The sequence below is a fragment of the Salvia hispanica genome, chromosome 3 (assembly GCF_029641045.1).
Source record: "Salvia hispanica isolate PSC_SH4W2 chromosome 3, Shi_PSC_v1, whole genome shotgun sequence".
Classification (NCBI taxonomy): Eukaryota; Viridiplantae; Streptophyta; class Magnoliopsida; order Lamiales; family Lamiaceae; genus Salvia; species Salvia hispanica.
In genome coordinates, this window is record NC_142694.1 from 26,039,078 (window position 1) to 26,058,169 (window position 19,092).

At 38.2% G+C, this 19,092-nt stretch overlaps 4 protein-coding genes across 5 annotated transcripts; 2 read left to right on the forward strand and 2 right to left on the reverse strand.

Moving 5' to 3' along the window:
• The first annotated feature begins 1,306 nt into the window (after positions 1–1,306).
• LOC125216127 (putative serine/threonine-protein kinase At1g54610) lies at positions 1,307–4,504 on the forward strand. Its single transcript, XM_048117754.2, has 7 exons — positions 1,307–1,790; positions 2,064–2,348; positions 2,954–3,271; positions 3,379–3,606; positions 3,685–3,785; positions 3,875–3,998; positions 4,094–4,504. The coding sequence occupies exons 1-7, from the start codon at positions 1,599–1,601 to the stop codon at positions 4,367–4,369; spliced, it is 1,524 nt and encodes a 507-aa protein (XP_047973711.1). The 5' UTR covers positions 1,307–1,598; the 3' UTR covers positions 4,370–4,504.
• Positions 4,505–5,629: 1,125 nt separating this feature from the next.
• Positions 5,630–8,668, forward strand: TPR2 (Tetratricopeptide repeat (TPR)-like superfamily protein). Of its 2 annotated transcripts, XM_048115845.2 has the most exons (8): positions 5,630–5,758; positions 6,411–6,623; positions 6,698–6,889; positions 6,969–7,169; positions 7,293–7,373; positions 7,856–7,985; positions 8,232–8,321; positions 8,418–8,668. In XM_048115845.2, the coding sequence occupies exons 1-8, from the start codon at positions 5,654–5,656 to the stop codon at positions 8,495–8,497; spliced, it is 1,092 nt and encodes a 363-aa protein (XP_047971802.1). In that variant the 5' UTR covers positions 5,630–5,653; the 3' UTR covers positions 8,498–8,668. The 2 variants fall into 2 exon arrangements, with proteins under 2 accessions (XP_047971802.1, XP_088924566.1); XM_089068440.1 differs by having other exon boundaries at positions 8,232–8,668.
• A 139-nt stretch (positions 8,669–8,807) lies between these two features.
• On the reverse strand, positions 8,808–14,154 carry LOC125214716 (pyruvate dehydrogenase E1 component subunit beta-1, mitochondrial-like). The gene is made up of 15 exons (XM_089068441.1): positions 14,009–14,154; positions 13,671–13,751; positions 13,502–13,558; positions 13,110–13,193; positions 12,980–13,006; positions 12,837–12,899; positions 12,673–12,759; positions 11,604–11,729; positions 10,332–10,465; positions 10,179–10,251; positions 10,034–10,099; positions 9,865–9,903; positions 9,643–9,767; positions 9,443–9,557; positions 8,808–9,077 (listed from the first exon to the last, which is right to left on the reverse strand). The coding sequence occupies exons 2-15, from the start codon at positions 13,719–13,721 to the stop codon at positions 9,009–9,011; spliced, it is 1,116 nt and encodes a 371-aa protein (XP_088924567.1). The 5' UTR covers positions 13,722–13,751; positions 14,009–14,154; the 3' UTR covers positions 8,808–9,008.
• A 2,124-nt stretch (positions 14,155–16,278) lies between these two features.
• On the reverse strand, positions 16,279–18,792 carry LOC125209674 (glyoxal oxidase-related protein). Its single transcript, XM_048109262.2, has 2 exons — positions 17,787–18,792; positions 16,279–17,055 (listed from the first exon to the last, which is right to left on the reverse strand). Exons 1-2 carry the CDS (start codon positions 18,713–18,715, stop codon positions 16,350–16,352), a joined length of 1,635 nt encoding a protein of 544 aa, XP_047965219.1. The 5' UTR covers positions 18,716–18,792; the 3' UTR covers positions 16,279–16,349.
• Between the last annotated feature and the right edge of the window lie 300 nt (positions 18,793–19,092).

The following is a 19,092-nucleotide window of genomic DNA, read 5'->3' on the forward strand; positions in this document are numbered from 1 at the left end:
ATACTCACATATCTAACAAAACCCTACATCATCTATATGTCATTTATCTTATTCTAAATTCTCAATCATTTCTCGAACACCGGCATCATGAATTATTGATGGAGCTCATCGAGAAACATCAGGAATTTCATTTATGTAAGTCAGAAATTTTTAAATTATGTAAGTTAAGAATTTGTTTTATATGGAGTACTATAATTTAAGAATTTAAATTTATGAAGATTTTAACAATTTTATTTTTGAGTTTAAAATCATTAATATTATAATAAATATATAATTCAATTGAGACTAAAATAGGATTGCTCCCATTAAAGAAATTGGAACTGGATGATATCACAGCCAACATAATTTATTTGGAACTGAAATGAAACATATAATTAACGTAAGCTGAAATATACAATCAACCTAATCTGAAATAGTAGTATGTAATTAACATAAGCTAACTGTTATGTAATTTAGGAATTCGGTTTATTTAATTTAGAAATTCAAATTGTGAAATTTTAATTATTATAATACTGAGTTATAATTACTAATTAGTACTCGTAATTATCAAGATTTTAATAAATTAGGATTGAAATGAGACTACTCGCATCATAAAAATTGGTGCTTGATAACACATCAAATTCAATTTTGGGAGGTGTGTTTAAAGAGATAAAAAATATCAATTCTATTGGCGTGTTTTCCTTTCACACGATACCAAGAGGAGTTTTTAGTCAGATAATCTTTAATTTAAAATCACCTCAAAATCAATTTTTGTTCTAGAATACGTTATAGTTGAAAAAAAAAGAGTCTTAATTGATTTGGGATTTAAAGGAAGGACACCACTTGAATGCATTATTCTTAATAAATACAGAAATGTAAGTTAATATAGTTGAATCACAATCACGAAAAAAAAGTAAAGAATGAAAAGGACGAGGGAAATTGAAAAAGTCTACGAATTGGACTTTTTTATTTCATCTTTGAAAAATATTCATAACATCACTGTTCTAGGTATTTATTCTTATTATTCTTTTCACGAGAATTGAATCAGACTAGTTGAATTTTGTACAAGAGAGAAATATTCAGACTGTCCTGTAGTGTTGTTGTATTTAGAAAAACCAGAAAAAACAAAGAAGTTGGAGGTTTGGATTTATTTTTAAATATCTTAATTTTATACAATAAAACATTTTAATTTCCCTATTTAGAGTAAAAAATAAAATACTAGTCTACTTACGCCAGCAGCTTATATTTCCAAGCAGAAGAAAAAGGCCAAATTCTTTAATCATGCCTGATTTTGTTCAAATTAATTATTTATATTCTTTTTACCTGAATAACAAATTTACAGACAAGCATACACTCATTGAATTTGATTTTCTCCAATTCGAAAATCCGCAGCATTTCACGTTTTTTCTCATTGAAGAATTGGGCGATTATACTCTGATTTGAATCCTCCATTAAACCCGGGACCTCATTTTCTCCATCAGTTAATCACTCACACCAACTCGCTGACGAAGCAATAAATGCTCTGCTGCTCATTCCATCCAAAAAAGATCACTTCTTTTTCACAATTTTGAACACAAGCAATGGGAAGTTGACATTTCACAAACTGCTTGCTCGATTTCATGGGGTGTGTTCTTGGAAAAAGAGCCACTCGCCGGAATCGGGAAAAGTATCAACGGCGGAATGTGCCGGAATTCAGGCTGAGAATGGGCGCCGGAGCGGAAGCGTGGCCGCCGTGGCTCGTCGCCGTCGCCGGCGACGAGATCAAGGGGTGGGAGCCGCGGCGGGCTAACTCCTTCGAAAAACTTGCAAAGGTACTAACAAATTCCGCCAATTCACGGCGTTAATATGTTTCCATAGGTTTGTAAAGTCACCCTTTGTTGATTGTAAAGGTCCTACTTTTTTCATGCTTTCGCATTATGTACTACTTTCTATGCGTTAGGTACAAAAGTTCTAAGCATTCTCTTTCTTGTTTATGCAAGTGATATAAACTGATAATAACTGTATTAGAGTGTAGAGTAGTAATGTGATAATTTTTGAATAAAAAAATTCTGAATTTTTGGGAGGGGGGAATTAATGTTGCACAGATTGGGCAAGGGACGTATAGCAATGTGTATAAGGCTAGGGATTTGATGACGGGGAAGGTGGTGGCGTTGAAGAAGGTGAGGTTCGATAACTTTGAGCCGGAAGCTGTGAGGTTCATGGCAAGAGAGATACTTGTGTTGAGGCGACTAAATCATCCGAATGTGATCAAGCTCGAAGGCCTTGTTATTTCGCGGATGTCAAGCAGCCTCTACCTCGTGTTTGAGTACATGGAGCATGATCTTTCTGGCCTTGCTGCGCTTCAATCTTCCAACTTCACCGAGGCACAGGTAAGTAAGTACTACTATTAAAGAAGTAATAATCATATCGATTTTTTGGAGTGTTAAAGCTTTTGATATGATACACATGGTTCTTTCATTATTATTTTTCCTTGAATTATGCAAGTTTTTCACTTTTTTTCGATATATGGTAGCAACTGTTATCTTCTATTTGTTCGTTTTGGATGCCGGTAGTAGAATTAGCTTCTTCATCTTTGTACACAAACAACAAAGGTCCTTTATCAAGAAGTTTCTGATTGTTTTTTAAACAGTAGGTACAAGTAAACACCTTTTTCCTGCTTATTCACGGGTCTTTGGTAGTAGAATCTTTCGTTTCTTTCTTCTCTTAGGTGGGGGATGGGAGCTAATGTGCAATGAGGATGCATCAAACAATATTTTTTCCCCCTGCTTTCTGTTTTTATTGAGGAGTTTCTATGTATGTACTTATTGGTTCTGCAATTCTAAAGCTAGTTAGATGTCTTTGTTATATTAGAAATTTGGAGCTGATGGATCATCTGATTTCATCGTGCTCTATTCTCTTGCGCTGAGCAGAGTCGTGTAGTACTCATGTAGTAGTATCATAATAGTTACCTCATCATTCTCTTCTTGTCGTGCAGGTCAAATGCTATATGAAGCAATTGATGTCCGGTTTGGAGCACTGCCACAGCAATGGTGTCTTGCATCGTGATATCAAGTGCTCCAATCTGCTGATTGACAACGAAGGGATACTAAAAATAGCTGATTTTGGTCTTGCTTCTTTTTTCAATCCCGAAAGCAAGAAACCAATGACGAGCCGTGTGGTCACCCTCTGGTATCGCCCTCCTGAACTGTTGCTAGGGGCCACTTCCTATGGTGTCGGTGTCGATTTGTGGAGCGCTGGCTGTATTCTGGCAGAACTTCTCTCTGGAAAGCCAATACTGCGCGGACGAACAGAGGTATTTTATTTAGGTTTCTGTATCTCTCGCTTGGTTACTGATCCTACTTTCTTAACAATAAAGGGATAATTTTATAACCTCGAGTTATGGGATCTTTTGCGAATTAGGTCGAGCAGCTACACAAGATATTCAAGTTATGTGGTTCTCCTCCCGAAGAATTCTGGAAGAAATCAAAGTTGCCCAATGCGACTCTCTACAAACCCCAGCAGCCGTATAAATGTTGTATAAAGGAGACGTTTAAGGATTTTCCATCGTCGTCTCTTGCTCTAATAGGAACTCTTCTTTCAATCGACCCTCATGCACGAGGCACTGCTACTGCAGCATTGAATAGTAAGGTAAATAACCGTCTGTCCAATGCAAACACGTTGCATCAAAGTCGTTTCGTTGCTGACCATTTCGAGTGTTTTTGCCAGTTCTTTACAACTGAACCATATGCCTGTGAACCATCAAGTTTACCAAAATTTCCTCCCACCAAAGAAATGGATTTGAAATTGAGAGATGAAGCAGCCAAAAGGTGTGTTACTTTCTTCATTCTTCAATATAATTGTCAACAATTACAGTATTCTAAGTTGTTACACTAATTTTTTTTCACTATCTTTGCAGGCAACGTGGTTTAGGTAGAAAGTCACAAATGAACGATGGCCATAGACGAACTCGAGTGCACAACAAGGCCATCCGTGCAATTCCAGCTCCAGAAGCCAACGCGGAACTCCAAACAAATTTAAATGCATGCACCAGTTTCTTAACTTAATTTCATATACTATATTCTTGAGAATAAAAGGCGCGTTTTTGGGTAACGAAGCTTTTTTAATTAACGTGCAGAGGCTGAGAGTGATGTCGGACAGGAAAGGGAAGAGCAAGAGCGAGAAGTTCCCACCTCCACATCAAGATGGCGCAGTCGGCCACCCTATGTCATTCGCAGATGATGTTTCGGTCAATTCCTCGACTTTTGATACCAAGTCATTAACGAAGAGTGCATCTTCAAGGAGGAAGAGCGGTGAAGTAGAGCCTCACGGTGCTCCTTCTCGTCGCTTCATGAACGCATTCTATCCGTCCTCCGTTGCTCGTTCCATGGAGTTCAGGTTCGGCCGCAGATGAACAGCTTCGACACAGCTGTGATCATGTTTTCAAGAATCAACTCTGCTTATCAACTGTATTTATTGAGATTGTGGTGTATAAAACAAATCATAGAGAGATTGGGGTATGGTTATAAAGGACATATTTTTGTGTACAGTTTTAGGGATGGAAGTTGATAGAGAAGGATGATGAGAGGTGGGGATAAATGCAGCTCAAGTTTTATTAAGAAAAATAAGCAAATTTAGACAAGTTTGTTATTTATTTTTTTGTTTTTTGGTTACAAGAGGAGAGCCAAAGCTCTAGAGATACAAATGCTAGGCAGCAACAGATCGAGAGACAGACTCACCTATCTTATCTAGCTGAAGTAGATGATCGATGCCTCCCGGAGGATCGTTTAGCAGTCGAAAGATCTCGTGCATCTTCAAACCCCAGTTCTCTATAAAGTCTGCCACCCGGTTTGCTTCGCGATAGGCATGCTTAACCTCTACATGCCACTCTTTATCAATCAAAGCCTAAATGTGTCTAACAATGCTATAGTTGCAGCCTTCATTTCTCCTTGAGTTAACCATGAGCACTACGGTGATATTGTCACATTCCACAACAACATTTTGAAGTTTGTACTTCCATGCAAGCTTTAAGCCATCGTATATAGCCCACAACTCGGCAATCAACACATAGCTTTCTCCAAGGCGTCGGGCATATCCCAAAAATCACTCTCCGTTTGAGTTCCTAATGACACCACCAGTAGATGCTTCTTTTGTCGAGGGTTTAACTGCACCATTGTTATTTCTAAGCCTTCGATATTATATTAATCTTTTGGAATCGGATATACCAGATTTCATTTTATAGAGAGCCCTTTCCATTTGCTAAATATACCAAAAACCAATATTTTTAGTTGTCACGTGAGTTTTTATCATTTCTGCCATAACACAAATAATTCCGTCTATGCTATAAGATATGTACTAATAAACGAACTATCACTAATGATTAACGAGTTAACGTACGTATATCACTAATGATTAACGAGTTAATGATGGAACATATCTATAAATTTAATTTAAAATAAAAAACATTATATAAAGGATTATGATATTGAAAAATAAAAAATAATAATTTAGTTTGAAAAGTTGTAAGTTGTAAAAGAAGCGGTTATTAATACATTGGGCCTCATTTGAAGCTTGAAATGAGCCTTCAATTATTCCAAAAAGAAAGCCCAAACAAGAGGCCCGTTAGCGATGACTGTTCAAAATCAATGCTAGAAAACCTCAACTCAAATTTTGCATTTTGCTTGATAGAAGAAAGAGCATGGCCTTGTTGATGGAACCTGGCTCTGAACCCATAACCAACGACGAAATCATTGATCTTCAGGCTATCGCTGCGCTCAAAGAGTCTGCTGCTATTGAGCTCAAGGTTCTTTCCCCTTCCAATTTACCCAATTTTTCTATTCATTTTGTTAATAATCTAGTTTCTTGATGAAAGTGCTTGTCGATCACTTCCAAGGGCAATTATCATGTATAGAAGAGAGGCTAAATTGCTTCACCACTCCTTATGCCCGATTTGAGCACTGGCAACTGCATCTGTTCAGTGCTAGGCTAAATTTGTTTCCTATACTCTTTATGTTCAATTAATAAGTAAAAAAGATTCAATATTTTGTGTGCTCATTATTAAAAATTAGCATAAAAATTGTTTAAAGCCTTACTTGTAGAAAGTGTTGAATCCAGTTTTTGTTTTGTATTTTTTCTGGGGAGGTGGGGAGGCGGTTTACTGCTTGTGTGATGGAGTCATACTTGTATAAATGAGAGACAGACATATTCAAGCCATGGCAGGGGCCATAGTGCAAAATTTTCAACTAATTGTGATATTTACAAGTGTAAAAACTCCACAAAATGAATGGCCCCATTGTCTCAATGTGTGTCCATGACTGCTTGTGTTAATGTGATAAAGTTTGGGAATTTAAGAACCACACCTGACAATAAACAAAGTTTTGAGAATATGTCTGTTTATACTCAAGAAGGTCGGAGGATGAAAGGAAAACAGTGTATCTTATTTTGTGTCGTTTCAGGAAAAGGGAAATGAGTATGTGAAAAAGGGGAAGAAGCATTACTCAGATGCTATTGATTGCTACACTAGAGCCATTAACCAGAAGGCCTTAAGTGATCCGGAGAACTCTATTCTTTATTCCAATAGGGCGCACGTGAATCTGCTCTTGGGAAATTACAGACGAAGTCTCCAGGATGCTGAGGAGGCCATTAAGCTGTGTTCAACAAATGTTAAGGTTGTGCTTATTGTGATTTTGTTGTATAAAGGCTGGCTTTTCAGTCTGTAACTAACTCCTCTGTTGGAGTTTAGGCTCTTTATAGGGCTGTCAAAGCATCATTGTCGCTCAATCTGTTGGATGAAGCAAGATCATATTGTGAAAAAGGGCTTCAACAGTCTCCAGACAACGAAGAACTGAAGAAGCTAGCCAAGCAAATCGATGCAAAGAAATTGGAACAGGAACGACATGAAGCTGAAGTATCCAAAGCTGTCGCAGTGGCTAAGGTTTTGAGTTTGTATTTTTTGGTGTTACTTGGGTGCTAAAGTAATCGTTTTTTTGATCTTTCTAGTTGGAAACATGCAGGATATCATCTCTGCCTTGGAGGATAGGCAGATAAAACTTGGAAAGGCAATGTATCAAGAACTCACTGGTATTAAAAAACCAGTGCTTGACAATAACAAAATTCTCCATTGGCCTGTTGTACTTCTCTATGCAGAGTTTATGTCCAGTGATATCATTGAGGATTTCTGCGAGACTGATATGTTTTTTGAACATCTTGACATGATATCCTTGTCATATTATTCTTTTCTAGTGAAAGTTTCAGTTACTCTAATATTGTCATTTTCTTATTAGTATCTCCTAATGAATCCAATTGCTATTAAATCTTGTAATCCTTAGCTTCCAAACATGTTCTCTGAGGGTAGTCCACCTTTGCCCTGGGATTCAGATAATGCTTACAGTCGGGATGCTCTTGAGCTGTACTATGAGGTAAGAAATGTTCCACTGTAGATGGATTTTTTTTTCTGTAGCAGCAGGGTTCTGTCATATCTAATATACCCTCATTAAATTTTATAGACATTACATTGATTCCTGCATTCATGAGTATTTTGACTGACTTCCCACGTTTGGGATATCAAAGTCACTGTAAGGGAACCATTCCTTGATACCATGCAACCACCATCATTCCCTTCCCCTTTCCCCGAGCCACCATGCCAGTCATCCCGAGTAAAGTAGTGCCAAATAGTGTGCAAACTGTTTTTTAGTTAAACTAAAAGGTTTCACATGTCATTGTAAGCTAAATCAATTGTTCTTAAAATGCATTTCTGGGAGCAATAAATAAATAAATTTGTAGGATAGATCTCAAAGTTTTACTGGATGATGTTTTCATTATGTTAGCTTTCTTCTCATTTTTATGTCCCATCTATTTTCCCATTTATGATTTGTTGGGGGGCAAAATCTTGATTCAACAGGCTGACTCTGGAGTTAGTTTCTCCAAAAAAGAAGCTCTTAATTATCTGTTACAAGGAACTGTTGCATCTCATCTGGAAAAGAGTGGGGGTGAAGAGACTGATGCTGCTACTTGCACTGCCTTTTCAAATGGTATTCTTTACATCTTAACAATCAGTGAGGGTTTAATGTTCCTTCAACAGAATTCGAAGCTTCATTAGTAAATATAAGTTGATGCGTAATTGGATTATTCTGAAAGTGGCAATTTTGATTGTTACGAGAGTGTTTATTAGCCTTCGCTGTTAAAGAAAGAGCTTTTCCTTCACTTGACAATGGTAACTTTCATGCTGCACCAAAGGTATTTGGCAGAATTGTTCATCCATTCTTCATCAATTTCAGGTAATGGACCTAAATGGGTCAAAGTAAATGAGAGAAGAACACTACATGACATTCTGAGAAATTCTGATATTATTGTGCCCGGAATTCCAGGTTTGTCCTTGTTTACAAGACAATTTGTGCTAAACTTCACATCTGAATTCACCTTGATTTGCTCTATTTTTCTGTTATGCCTTTTGCTGGTTGCAGTGTTTTTTATTGTTTCAAAGAAGTCGAGCTTCTATCGAGATTTTAAGTCTGGAAATTGGTCTCCCCCAAAGATCGCTTGATCAAGTTGAAGATCTATTGTAGACTAGTTTTTAGACTTTAGAGGTTGCCAGTCACATATTATTTCAGCGTAGTTTTGATACCTGAAAGTTTTGATATTGTGACTAAAATCGTGCTATAGACTACCTCTGTATTTATGGAGTTCATATATGTGGACAACAATGTTTCCTGTTGATGATTTCCATCTTCAAAAATCCAGAAGCATATGTAACTTACTCTTGTTAGTACCATTAAAGTGAGATTTTGAAGTATACTACTCTGACAACTGTCATAGTTGTACAGAAAATTTCGAAGGTGTCATACATTAAAAGCTGTACCAGAAGACTGAATTTTCTCATTTACTTCCCAATTTGGCTGAGTGTTAAGAAATCGTCAGAAAAAAAAGCATACGTAGCTCATCTGTGGTAATGTAAATTAGATGAACTTATTTCAGATAGAGGGAACAAGGGTCTAAAAAATGTAATGTTGGTAGAAGAATATGTAAAGGAAGGAATCATTCCATCCTTGTTAGCTCTAAGCAGCTGCAGCCAGAGCAGTTGATCTGTAACAAGATCTTTTTGCTGCGCGGACAATGTCCTCAACCTGACAAACACACCGAAACATCAGATACTCTATAATTATTTGAGTTGCAACAAGGATAGACATAAAAACAAAGCATGGATATTTCCAAGTTTCCTAGTCATTTTCTTAAAGTTGGAGAGGCATGAATTATCCTGGTTGAGATTTAACATTGGATGCCAACGACAACTCAAATAATCAGGTGAAAGAAGCACATTTTTGGGGCAACTTTTTGCACACCTAGTTACCAAGAGGGATGTTGATCAATTACAACACGAGAAAATATATGGACCAGCTCTTTAGTCTCTGTGCCACCAATAAATTTACTCAAATAGAACCAGACATGAAAATAATCATTGGAAGTCTAGGAACAGAGCGGATGGGCATACCTGCGGGACAGCCATTCTTTCAAGATTTGCAGCATAGGGCATGGGAACATCAGCCCCTGAAATCCTCTCAACAGCTGCATCGAGATACTCAAAACTATCTTCAAGAACAGATGCGCTGAAGTGCCAAAAGGATCATAAAATGGGCATTAAGAATGGGAAGGGATAGGACTATGAATTGAGAGAGAGAGACAATAAGATACCAGATCTCAGCACCGACACCATGTTGAGGGAATCCTTCCTCAACAGTCACCAGCCTGTTTGTTTTCCTAACTGAAGCATTTATTGTGGCTCTATCAAGAGGGCGGATTGAGCGAAGATTTATCACCTGCACATGAAAAAGGAGTGGCAACATAATTGTGATTCCAACTTCACTCTCCATAAGGAAGTATAATGGGATATACATAATGAAAGATTTTAGCTACCTCAGCACTGATTCCTTCTTTTGCGAGAATGTCAGCAGCCTGTGCATATTAGATTAAGGGTGAGTACAACCAATGGGTTAAGATTATATACACTGATCTATTTAGTGGGACTGGATTTTACATTCCAAAAATTAAGCATCAACGATGCATTTAACAAATAATGACAGACCTGAAGAGCATATCCAACCATCTTTGAGAAAGCAGTGATAGTTACATCCTTTCCTTCTCGTTCTATCTGCCAAAAAAGAGTTCGAATAGATAATCATTAAGCTGCAAACAGTAATCACATGATATTTTACAAGGGCATAATGTACCTTGGCTTTCCCAATAGGAAGACAGAAACTGGAGTCGAGGACTTCAGCTGATACAGGATATGACTCACCATACCTGTACGTAAACAATCACCAACAAAAAAAATATAGGTCAGGATCATACCAAAATCATAGCACTGAAGTATTAGTTCTTACAGCAACTCATTTTCCAGGAAGACAACAGGATCTGGATCCCGTATTGCAGCCTTAAGAAGACCACGGGCGTCTTCTGATGAATAAGGAGTCAGTACCTTTAAACCTGGGCATGCACCAAACCACGCTGCATAGCACTACAAAGAATACAACTCAGTTTGCACTGATAGACATATTGATGATATCTAATTGTAACTCCATATATTGTGTAACAATTTCCTTTTTCAAACATACAAGAAATCTATTCAACAACCAATTCTTAATCATGTTAAAAATTCCATCAAGGGCTGGAACTTCAGTTAAAAACAAAAAAAAAAGAAACACACAAATAAAATACAATAAGATAGAACAAAATAAAATAATATACTCATGATTTTTAACACCAAAATGATCATTCTTGCATCAAATTCCCTTTCATCTCGAAATACAAGAAGCTATTAACCACTCCAAGATTAATTGGTTATGGGAACACCTTATGTAACATCATTGGCAACACAGATCCTGATCATTAATTCAACATGTCTCAGATTTGGATATGTGAACACCTTATGTTTCTGTTAATCCCAATCATAATTACAGATAGCTACATATATGGACATGATTTTAAATTTAAATAAGCTCACAAGTGCGAAAACAAGGGACAAAACACAATTAAAAAATAACTACCACCTCAGAAGCTCAAGATTAATATTTATATTTCAATTCAATAAGTTGGAATCACAGTTTAAGCTCAACTTTCCAGCAAAAATGATCTTTCTATGGGGAGGTAACCATGTGACTATGAATAATTCTTGTTGTAGAAAGAGAGCAAATGATGTATTAACTAGAATTTAAACTAATTAAATTTATATTTTTAACTAAGTTGTAACAATCGAAAGGGTATATAAGTGGCAGTGTAAGGTTTAGTTTTTTATTCTGCCAACAAAGTATCAGGTTTCATGGGTGAAGATATATAATGTATATTTTTTAATATCACAAATTTGGACTGTGTTTGTGCTATTCTGCCAAGTTTATACTATCACTACTAATGAAAGATAAAATCAAGTTAGAATATGTCATGTTATCCTTCAGATTCTATATCAATAATGGACACCATCTCACAATCAACTATCAAGTTGGCGCCAACTTGCAATAAAGTGTTAGAGTGAGTCGTATGGCCTACATGCTTAGCCACTTTACAGAGTCCGTCCTGAACTTAACAGCTATCAGCCAATGGAGCTTAGAAGAATATTTTTAAATTCCTAACTATCATAAAGTATTCCCAATTTCCCATACCTGAGAATGTTGAGCACCTACACCCGCAGCAGCACCATTTGGGCCTCTGAAAACTATGGGCACTGATATTTGCCCAGCGGACATGTAATTTGATTTTGCAGCAGAATTGATAATGTGATCAATGGCCTGCAGCAAGAACTTGTCAGTTACCTCCATCACTCAGCCCTAGCACATTTGGTTGCAAGTAGGCTTAAGAATCTACATATGCTTTGTGGAGAAGATTCATGTCAAGGTGTAGCTAGCAGTGTAGCTTAAAACACCTCCAGAAACTTTACCTTGCTCTCAACACCACACAAAAGAAAAAGGTTAAAAAAAAAAGAGAAGAAAGTCTATGAAAATTTATACAGTAGTTGTCAAAATTGGACTAGCACAGTAAGAATGCAACATAATGCTAAAAGAAAGAAAACACCACAAATGCGGGTTTTTTTTTTGGAGGGGGGGGGGGAGAAGAGGGGGGTCAAAAGAAATTCTAAACTTGTAAGGAGCTTGGTGGTTAGTTTTAAATATTAGATTCTATGATAACTCACTTCCTAACAAGTTCATGCTACATAAGAAATTAGCCCCTTCCTCTGGAAGGGGAAGAGTGATACGACCCAAATTTATTGTTCTTTCATTATCTAATGTTCCTTCTGATTTTTCAACCAAACATCTCATAATTATGTAAAAAAAAGACTCCTAAAAAGAAAATGCTAGAAAAAAAAATTTCTAGCATAGACTTCATTCCAAAAGTTGACGTGCAAATGCAATAAACCACAAAAAGTAAAATATATTCCAAAAACCAAAGAACTGCCATCCTCCAACACAATGACAAGAAATGGCTAATAAACATCTTAAAGTTAACATTACAGGACAGAGTATCCAGATTATTACACCTTAAGATATTAATCTAGTGTTCTTGACCAATTGGATGTCATTGTAGGACTTACAATACCTAAGGATGGTGGTAGAAGAAACTGCAAGAAGAGGCAGTTAAGATTTTGAAATTGGCCTTGGAAAAATTTAGGAAAATTCTTGATTCTAAAAGTACAAATTTTGTGAAGCTAAAACATAGTGATAGGAGAAATCTAACCTGCATTGAGAAGTTGAATGTCATGAACTCAATTACAGGTCTTAGACCATAATATGCTGCACCAACTCCAATTCCGGCAAACCCAGCCTATAAATTATGAAATTAAGAATTATTTTCAATTTAATCAAATTTTAAAAACTCATGTGCACAGGAAAAGATCCAACCTCGGTGATAGGTGTATCCAGCACCCTCTCTGGGCCATACTTGTCAAGAAGCCCTTTCGTAATCTAATAATAAATGGATAAAAATTAGTTCTACTACATAGTAATTTCCATTTGAAGGATTCACCCAGTAAACCAAATCTCACCTTATATGCACCCTGATACTCGCCAACCTATATAACAATAGCTTAGTTTAAAATGCGACTCAAGTAACAAATATCAAATTTTGAAGTAAAGAATCATGTATGAATGAAGTGGTTTAATGTTCCATGATACCTCTTCACCCATTACAAAAACTTTGGGATCAGCTGACATCTCTTCATCAAGTGCTGAGTTCAAAGCATCACGAACTGTCATCGTCTAGAAAACATAGCAACGTCATCAGTTGACATGAATATACATCTCATAAACATTAAATCTCTCAAGTCTCAACAAATGACTGGTCAGTAAAGTGAATATGCTGGGCAAGACAACATAGAATTAGACAGAAAGTGAAATAACACATGAAACATAATTCCATATAGCAATGAAATTTGGAAGGCAAATAATTTTATAGATTCTTTACAGGAAAGGCTCTTCCATTAGTCACTAGTCATTTAATCAGGTTTCCTTTCACAATGGCCACAACAAACGTACAACTGAGTACAAGGTGGAGGTAGTTAAACCACCTTTGCTGAAGAAGAAAGGGCTCTAGATGCAATCACTCGAAGTCCATGCTCCAAACCCTTCCAAACCAAAACCAAATCAGGAATCGGGTCGAGAGTAGTGAATAGTCAAATGAATGAACCACCAAGAAGCGGAAATGAACTAAGGCAAAACAAAAAAGGAATTAATTACCCAAGCATGAGCGCCTTGGCAGACAACTTTTCTCCTCAAAACTCCCAACATATCGGCTTCTCTCTACAACTCCCTGATCAACTTCAAACAACACAACAGATCACAATCACACACGCAGATACATTCAAATCCACAATCACATTTATGCATAATCAAATAAAATCTCGTTTTTTCAGATCAAATCTCGCGTCACAGAAATCGTTGACAATAGCTTAAAGTAAATCCAACAAACTTTTTAAAAAAAAGTATAGCGCCTACCTAAGTTCAGTACAGAAACAAGTGTAAATGATAATAAGGAAAAAAATTGAACGAACATGTTGAAAAATAAAGAGGCTTACCAAAACGAAAAAACGAGAGAGAGTTAAACCGTTTGGTGAGCTGCGTTTCGAGGTGGGATTAAGCGGGGAGATTTATGTATACCTTCTTCTGTGATAGAGACAGAGTAACTACAAATGCTTTAATTCCGTTTGGCGGCCCCACCTCAAATTCGAGAGTACGACTCTCTATTGCGTATGATATGTACGGTGCAAAGTAGGTGATGCTTTACTACCTTGTACCAAAATGACGATTCTCTCCTCTAGGTCCGAGGTTAGGTAGTATATGTGATCAAGAGGATAGTGGAATGTCTGCTCCAGTCAGGAATTGTAGAGGAGATTGTATGCATCATTTAAACAATTTATAAGTTTTTCAAAATAATTTTTTAAAATTTTCACAATTGTCTCGTTAGTAGAATTTTCTTTGAAATTGGTTGCGATATGGATAGCGAAGATTTTCAAAGTGGACAAGACCAGCGACGGACCCAGAATTTTAATAATATAGGGAGCCAAAACTACGATTAACAATTGTTATTTTTAGTATCAACAACAGTAAAAACAATCCCGATATAAACAATATAGAGCCAATAAAATAGATATGAGAGATAAATAATTTGAAAATAAGCAATAAATATTAAAGATGCATGTTATGACAATGTCAGTGTCAAGACAATTGAAGAATAGATTTTCCAAATAAAAACATAAATTTAAAATCAAATTACTAATATTAAATATTTACATTACGTTTTAGGAAATATTTTACGAATAAATGATACACTATATAGGCAAATCTGAAAATGTTGGGGATTCCAAGGACTCCCCATGTGCCTATGTATGTCCGGCATTGGACAAGACATATCTGGTGAACAAAACGACATTATTTGGTGGTATACTTAAAATGACAACATTTCATTTAAATAAATATTTTTCTTTTCAAAACCCACAGCCAGGTTCGTCCTCTCCGCCATCCAGACCATCAACATCCTTGGATCCCCTATCGCAATTGTCTTGACTCTTGCTGGTTCGTCTACAAATCATCTATAACATCCCCAATTTCGAATTATGAATCTCTAAAATTCCAATTCATCTCCTTTCTCCAGTGAGTAGCGTTATCACACCCACCTCTAGGTTTGTTCTGGTGCAAGATCTTTGCTACCACCGCATCCTCCTCGTCACCGCGGGTCACTTTGGTTGACAGTAGTCACCACTATCCCCATGTGTTTCCATAGCCAAATACCAGAACTAGGCTCAATGCCAACACAACCTTAGTAGTTAAATAGTAGTACTTCCTATGATCTTCTTTAAATGTCTCATATTTTCTTTCCTCATTAGGACGTATCTCAATAAATGTCTAATTTCATTTTTACTATTTTTAGTAAGTGAATCGTATATTTCATTATCTCATTTGCTCATATAAATATTCCTTAGTTTAGAGTAGGCATGCCAAGTTAGCAATATGACTTGGTGTGTCCAATTAATAATTTTGTACGAGTGTAATAAATACTCATGTATAATATGGAAACTGAATATACCTAATATATGAAAATTTTCCTCAATTTCTTGGCCTTTTTTTTTCACTCCCTCCATCCCCCATAATTTGTCACCATTTGACCCGGCAGGGGTTTTAAGAAATGTACTCCCTCCGTCCCCGATTAATTGTCACTCCTTTTCATTTCGGTCTGTCCCTCAATAATTGTCACACTTCATTTTATCATAAATGATAAGTTAGTCTCACATTCCACTAACTCACTTTACTCACCTTTTATTATAATTTAATATAAAAAAGTGGGTTTCATATTCCACTAACTTTTTCAACCAACTTTTTTTTTACATTTCTTAAAACTCGTGTCCGGTCAAAGAGTGACAATTAATTGGGGATGGAGGGAGTAATAGAAAGTGGGTAGAAAAAGCTAGTGGCATGTGAATCCTACTTTTATATATTAGTTTTATAATAAAATGTGAGCGGGAATGGGTTAGTGGAATATGTGGTCAACTACCCAAAAATGGTAAAGTGAAAGGTGACAAATTTTAATTAGGGACGGAAGAAAATGGAAATAAGTGGCAAATTTTCAGGGAAGGGGGGGAGTATTTAAAATTATTGACGCATATAAATTTTATGTTTATATATTTAATTTTAAATTTTATGTTTATATCTTTATAGTATAGTGGTACAAGTAAAAAATACTCATGCTCGTCGTTTGTGGTTTGTGGAGCATCTCTGGCGTGTCACCACTTATTATATGGTTGATGCTTCAATTCATATCCCACGTTATAATGACGAACTCCGAAGCCCATTAAAGCCAACAAAATTGTTGAATTTGCATATACTCCATATTTGAAAACCAAATTAGTATACATATACATATCACTGAATCTGAACCCACATCCCAGAGCTCGGAACTCGAGCATGCACTACGAACAACACGTAATACCCCGGCGGCGCGATCTCTGGCGCCGTCGGCCCCAACGCCGCAAACTCATACGTCTCCAATCCCAAGCACCACACCGCAACCCCCCTCAACACCACCATCCTCTGACTCATCGAGAACGAGTGCGTGTTGAACGGCGGCGCCATTAACCTCACCGACACCGCCTCCGCCTCCAAAAACTCCGCCACCCTGAACGTCACCGTGAACGACGCGTTGTATCCCACCCCCCCGCTCACTCTCACGATCCGCGGCCTCACCGGATCCAGCTCCGGCGACAGGTACGGCGGCGAGAACGCCTCCAGGCTCAGATCCGTCGGGAAGTCGACGCCGGTGAAGTTGTAGTATATGTGAGGATTGCTGCCGCCGACCAGGACCCTCCCGTCGGCGAGGAGGATCGCCGTCGAGTGGTACATCCGCGGCCGCGGGGACGCCGCCGCGGATGAGAATCTTTTACCGGCGGGAGCGTTGGGTTTGTAGATGTGCGGAGTCGTGACCGGATTCCTCCCCGATTCCCACCCCGCCGCGCCCGATCTCGCGCCGTTGATTATGATCACGTCGCCGCTGGGGAGCAGAAGCATGTCGCTCATCACGCGCGCGCTCGGCATCTTCTCCATCTCCCAAACCGGCTGGTCGTCGGTCACCCTGATGTTAGGCAAGAAAAACAAAATAATAAATATAACTATTCCACATTCGATTATATATACAGTATACTCCCTCGATCGCCATGAAATATCTCATATTCGACCAATGCAGGTTTTTAAAAATTGTTTGACATTATGAAAGAAAGTGGATGAAAAAGTCAATAGAATGTAGATCTACATTTACTATTGATTTTATAATAATCGTAAGTAACCATTAAATGTCTCATATATGCTGGTGTGAGTTTCAACAAATTGTTTGACTTTGCGAAGAAAAGTGAGCGGCTAAAATTAGTAGCATGTGGACTATATACTATAGTTTTATACTCCCTCCGTCCCTTAAATTTTGTCACATTTTGGTTGGGCAAGAATTTTAAAAATGTAACGGAAAGTGGGTTGAAAAATTTAATGGACGTGAGTCATATTTTTAAAATGCAAGTAAGATTGAGTTAGTGGAATGCTGGATCCACTATTAAAAATGATAAAAAAGTGAAGAGTGAGAAATTTTGTGAAACGGATGGAAATGGAAATTTGTGACAAATTTTTAGGGACGAATAAAATACTTAATAATTTTGAGTAGAATGAGTTGGTGGAATATGTAGACCACTTATTAATAATAGTGAACTTGAAATGTGTATACATTCAAGATAATCTAAATAAGAAAATTTGAGACATTTAATGTGAATTCCGGGTGGTAAGTTAGTTTTAAAATGGAAGCCCATGAATTTCTATTACCTGAGGCGGCCGCACGTGGTGGCAGCGCGGAGGAACGTCCCCTTTGCTGCCAGCTGGAACGCGTTGTGCGACGAGCCGCCGCAGATCATGACCTCCGCCGCCACCGGAGTGATATTCTCATCCAGCGGCAACAAAACAGACGATCCCGTGCTCGGGTAGTTTCTAGAGTCTCCGCCAGTGATGGCGGGAAACTGCCTCACCACGCGATCCTGCTTGTAATCCAAAACGATCGATTGCCTGTTGGCGAAGATGAAGAGGTTTCCATCTGGAAGCAAGTGCAGAAACGGATACAGATTGTTCTCGTAGCCATCCTTCGTCTGCCGGAGAAAATCTAATTTAATCGATCTCGAATCGCCGGGGTAGAACTCGTAGTTGTACTGCGCTCTGCCGCCGACAATGATGATCCGGCCGTCGGGGAGGATCTGGTTCGACGCGTACCACCGCCGCTCGCTCAGCGCGTGGGGGAACTCCGCCCAGTCGCAGGAGCTCTCGACGCCGCACGCGGCTATCGTGCGCACCGCGTGGTCGCCGTCGTTGAATCCGCCCGTCTGGACTAGCGTCCCGTTGGCTAGGACCGCGCCCGACGAGCACCACGTGTCGGTCTGGACGGTCAAGGCGCGGAATGAATTCGAGTGGACGTCGTAGAGGATGGAGTGCGCGGTGCAGTCGGTTGTGAGCACCTTGTCGTTGGGGTCGTCCCGGCACCTGCCGTCCGGGAGGGAGATGTTGGAGGGGCCGAAGTCGGTCCGGTCGAACATGACCACTTTGTTGTTCTTGAGAAGCTGCATGTGCATGGCTGAAATGCCGATGCTCTCGTGCAGAAGGCGCCACTCGCCCCCCAGGGCGAGTGTTGGCGCGGGCCCGGGACCGGGCGCGGTTTTAACAAAGGAGGGATGGGTGATAAATAAGAGTGATATTAGGAGCAGCATTGTAAGGGAGAATGTGAAGCTATTGTTTGGTAATAGTTTGGTGTTGATCAGGTGATTTCCACCGCCATTGATTATACTATAGTAGTATCTTATATTTTATGAAAGTGGGAGAGTATATAAGGTAATTAGATACTAGTAATATTTTTGGATAAGTCTGAAAAATATAAAGGCCATGTTCCTAAAAACTCCCACAAGTGTAGGATGCATCACTTGTTGTGATGCTTCATGTCAAGAAGCATGGCGATAATTTGTGTTGCATTTTAGCCTAACTCCACTCCCTTTTTGAGAAAAGAAAAAGAGCAAAAGAAATCTGCTTCTGCTAACAAGGTAGCACATGTTCTTCTCAAAAGAGATTTTCTTTACATGATAAAGCAAGA